Source organism: Gymnoscopelus braueri (assembly GCF_963280865.1).
Source record: "Gymnoscopelus braueri genome assembly, chromosome: 24".
NCBI classification, from domain to species: Eukaryota; Metazoa; Chordata; class Actinopteri; order Myctophiformes; family Myctophidae; genus Gymnoscopelus; species Gymnoscopelus braueri.
In genome coordinates, this window is record NC_137626.1 from 28,131,129 (window position 1) to 28,134,024 (window position 2,896).

Sequence of the window (2,896 nt, forward strand, 5' to 3'; positions counted from 1 at the left end):
TGGGTATGACAGACTCATGGTAACCTCATCATGATGACAAGAGCAACACTGGCAGATAAGCAGGGCCTTCTCAGATAAACAGCCAGATCGATCTACTCGCTTCATGCACTTATAACGCAGACCCCTCCCTGACTTGCAAGGCTCTCAAAAACGCTTCTTCCAGTAACCACACTCCGTACACTTGCTCCTCCTTGTAGTCACTCGAAGCCATCTCTGGATCACAAGAGCAGACAGACTTCACTATCATTGGTTAAGTTCTGATCAAACACCAGATCCCAGTCAATCAACATCTTTCCCCAATTGCATTTTTCAGGCTCTCAAACATGCCGCGGGCCCAAGCCCAAGCCTCTGGTGCCTCTTGTCGCCCTGCTGACAATAGTATTAACCGCACAGGGGGCCAATGGTCAAGGAAGCAAATCTTTGAATCTTACATGACCTCTGAGAAAGTTTCCCATGGCCTGAAGAGAGGACAACTAATTCAGGGACAATTAAGAATCAACCCCAGGAATTACAAGGAGGCTTTCATCTCATCTCCGGACGGCACACGCGATATATTCCTGGAAGGTATGATGGCTCGAAACAGAGCACTCAACGGGGACATAGTGGTGGTGCAGTTGCTTCCACGGGAGCAGTGGAAGATTGTGAGGTCAGAAACCGACTGCGAAGGTATCAGTCAGTCTGAGACCCCTGACGACCCTTCAACCCCACGACCGAATAGAGAAATACTTCAAAGGACCGCTAAAGTGGTGCACATTGTCGAGCAGAAACACTCCAGGGCCGCCACGGGTTTCCTCAACTTCAAACCCAACAACAAGCTCTTCACCATGTTCCACCCTGTGGACCACCGGGTGCCACGGATCAACGTTCCCCTTGCTGACTGCCCCGCCGACTTCACCTCCTGCCCGGGTGACTATGCCAACACCTTATTCATCTGTCGCATCACAAACTGGCCATCTGACAGTTCCTTTCCCGAAGGCCGTCTTGCAAATACACTGGGGCAGGCCGGAGAGATCAAACCAGAGACAGAGGGCATCCTGTCAGAGTACAAGGTTGATTCCTCAGATTTCCCAGAAGACGTGCTGGACTGCCTCCCACAGAATCTACCCTGGACCATCCCATCTGAGGAGATGTGCAAGAGGAAAGATCTGAGGAATGAGTGCATATTCACCATTGACCCCGCTACAGCCACAGACCTGGATGATGCCTTGTCTTGTAAACCACTCCCAGATGGTAATTTTGAGGTCGGAGTCCACATTGCTGACGTGAGTTATTTTGTGGAAGAGGGCAACGCTCTGGACTCCATGGCCAGCCAGAGAGCCACCAGTGTATACATGGTACAAAAGATGATCCCCATGTTACCCAGGCTGTTGTGTGAGGAGCTGTGCAGTCTGAACCCCCTCACCGACAGACTCACCTTCTCAGTCATCTGGAGCATCACACCACAGGGAAAAATACTGAGCAAGTGGTTCGGCCGCTCAGTGATCCGCTCCTGCGTGAAGCTGAGCTACGACCACGCACAGAGCATGATCGAGGCCCCGGACAAACTGTTCTCTCCCGAGGAGCTGCCACCCGCGGCCCCTGAGCATTCCATCAATGAGATACAAAGTGCCGTGCTCAATCTACACGCCATCGCCCAGAGCCTCCGAGCTCAGCGCTTCCAAGAAGGAGCTCTCCGACTGGACCGGCTGAAGCTCTCGTTCACCCTGGATGAAGACAACATGACGCCACAGAGCTGCTATGTTTACCAGTACAAAGAGAGCAACGAGCTGGTGGAGGAGTTCATGTTGCTGGCCAATATGGCCACAGCCAACCAGATATACCGCTCCTTCCCAGAGCTGGCCCTGCTCAGACGCCACCCTCCACCCCAGGACAAGATGGTGGCAGAATTGGAAGAGTTCTGTAACCAAATGGGCCTCGACATTGACTTCTCCTCTGCTGGAGCGCTGCATAGTAGCCTCCTTACCATCTTCGGCGACGATGAGTATTACAGCGCCAGAAAAGAGGTCCTCACCAACATGTGTTCCAGAATTATGCAGATGGCAGAGTACTTCTGCACTGGTGTTCAGCAGAAGGAGTCCCGTTTTAAGCACTACGCCCTGAATGTTCCGTTCTACACTCACTTCACCTCGCCCATCCGACGATATGCTGATGTCATTGTGCACAGGCTGCTGGCCGCCTCCCTGGGTTGTGGCCCTCCTGTTAAGCTGACTGGAGGGGAGATACATAAGCAGGCATCCCACTGCAACGACAAGAGGGCAGCCTCTAAGAGAGCCCATGAGCTCAGCACAGAGCTGTTTTTTGGTGTGTTCGTCAAGGAGTGTGGTCCTTTGGACTCCGAGGCCATGGTGATGGGAGTGCTGGACCATTCCTTTGACATAATTGTTCTCCGCTACGGTGTGCAGAAGCGCATCTACCTCTCGTCTGTGCCGGGCCTGCAGATGTTCCAGCATCACAAGGTGGGGAGGAAATCGGAGCTGACACTGGTCTGGAAATCAAGGGGCCCACAGAAACTCTCAGTTTGTCAGGTCATTTCACTCTTCACCATAGTGGAGGTGCAGCTCAGAGTGGACGCTGCTACCATGAAATGCAGCACCGTGCTTAAAATGCCAAATGAGGATACATCATAGAACAACAACGTTCAAATGCTGTCACAAATACCATCAATTCAAGCCACAGCAACAAAAAAAGCTACAGCAACGTGCTGAAGACAATAAATAGGTATTTAATAGAACAACAGGTGTAAAGTCTGTGGACACCCAGGAGTCCTTTAGGGGGTTCTAAAGGGTTCCCCAGCAAAATAATTAATAGTTAGGAACCGACTTGGACCCTTATGGGTCTGTAACTCCGAGAGTGTGAAAGGAAGCCAACTGCATCTGTAAGGGTCCATTTGGTTCAA

General features: G+C 51.6%; 1 protein-coding gene across 1 annotated transcript; it reads left to right on the top strand.

The window, feature by feature from the left end:
• Window positions 1-323: 323 nt before the first annotated feature.
• Window positions 324-2,627, top strand: LOC308080557 (DIS3-like exonuclease 2; the record flags this gene model as incomplete). Its single annotated transcript, XM_080422452.1, has 1 exon — window positions 324-2,627. The coding sequence occupies one exon, from the start codon at window positions 324-326 to the stop codon at window positions 2,625-2,627; it is 2,304 nt and encodes a 767-aa protein (XP_080278578.1).
• Between the last annotated feature and the right edge of the window lie 269 nt (window positions 2,628-2,896).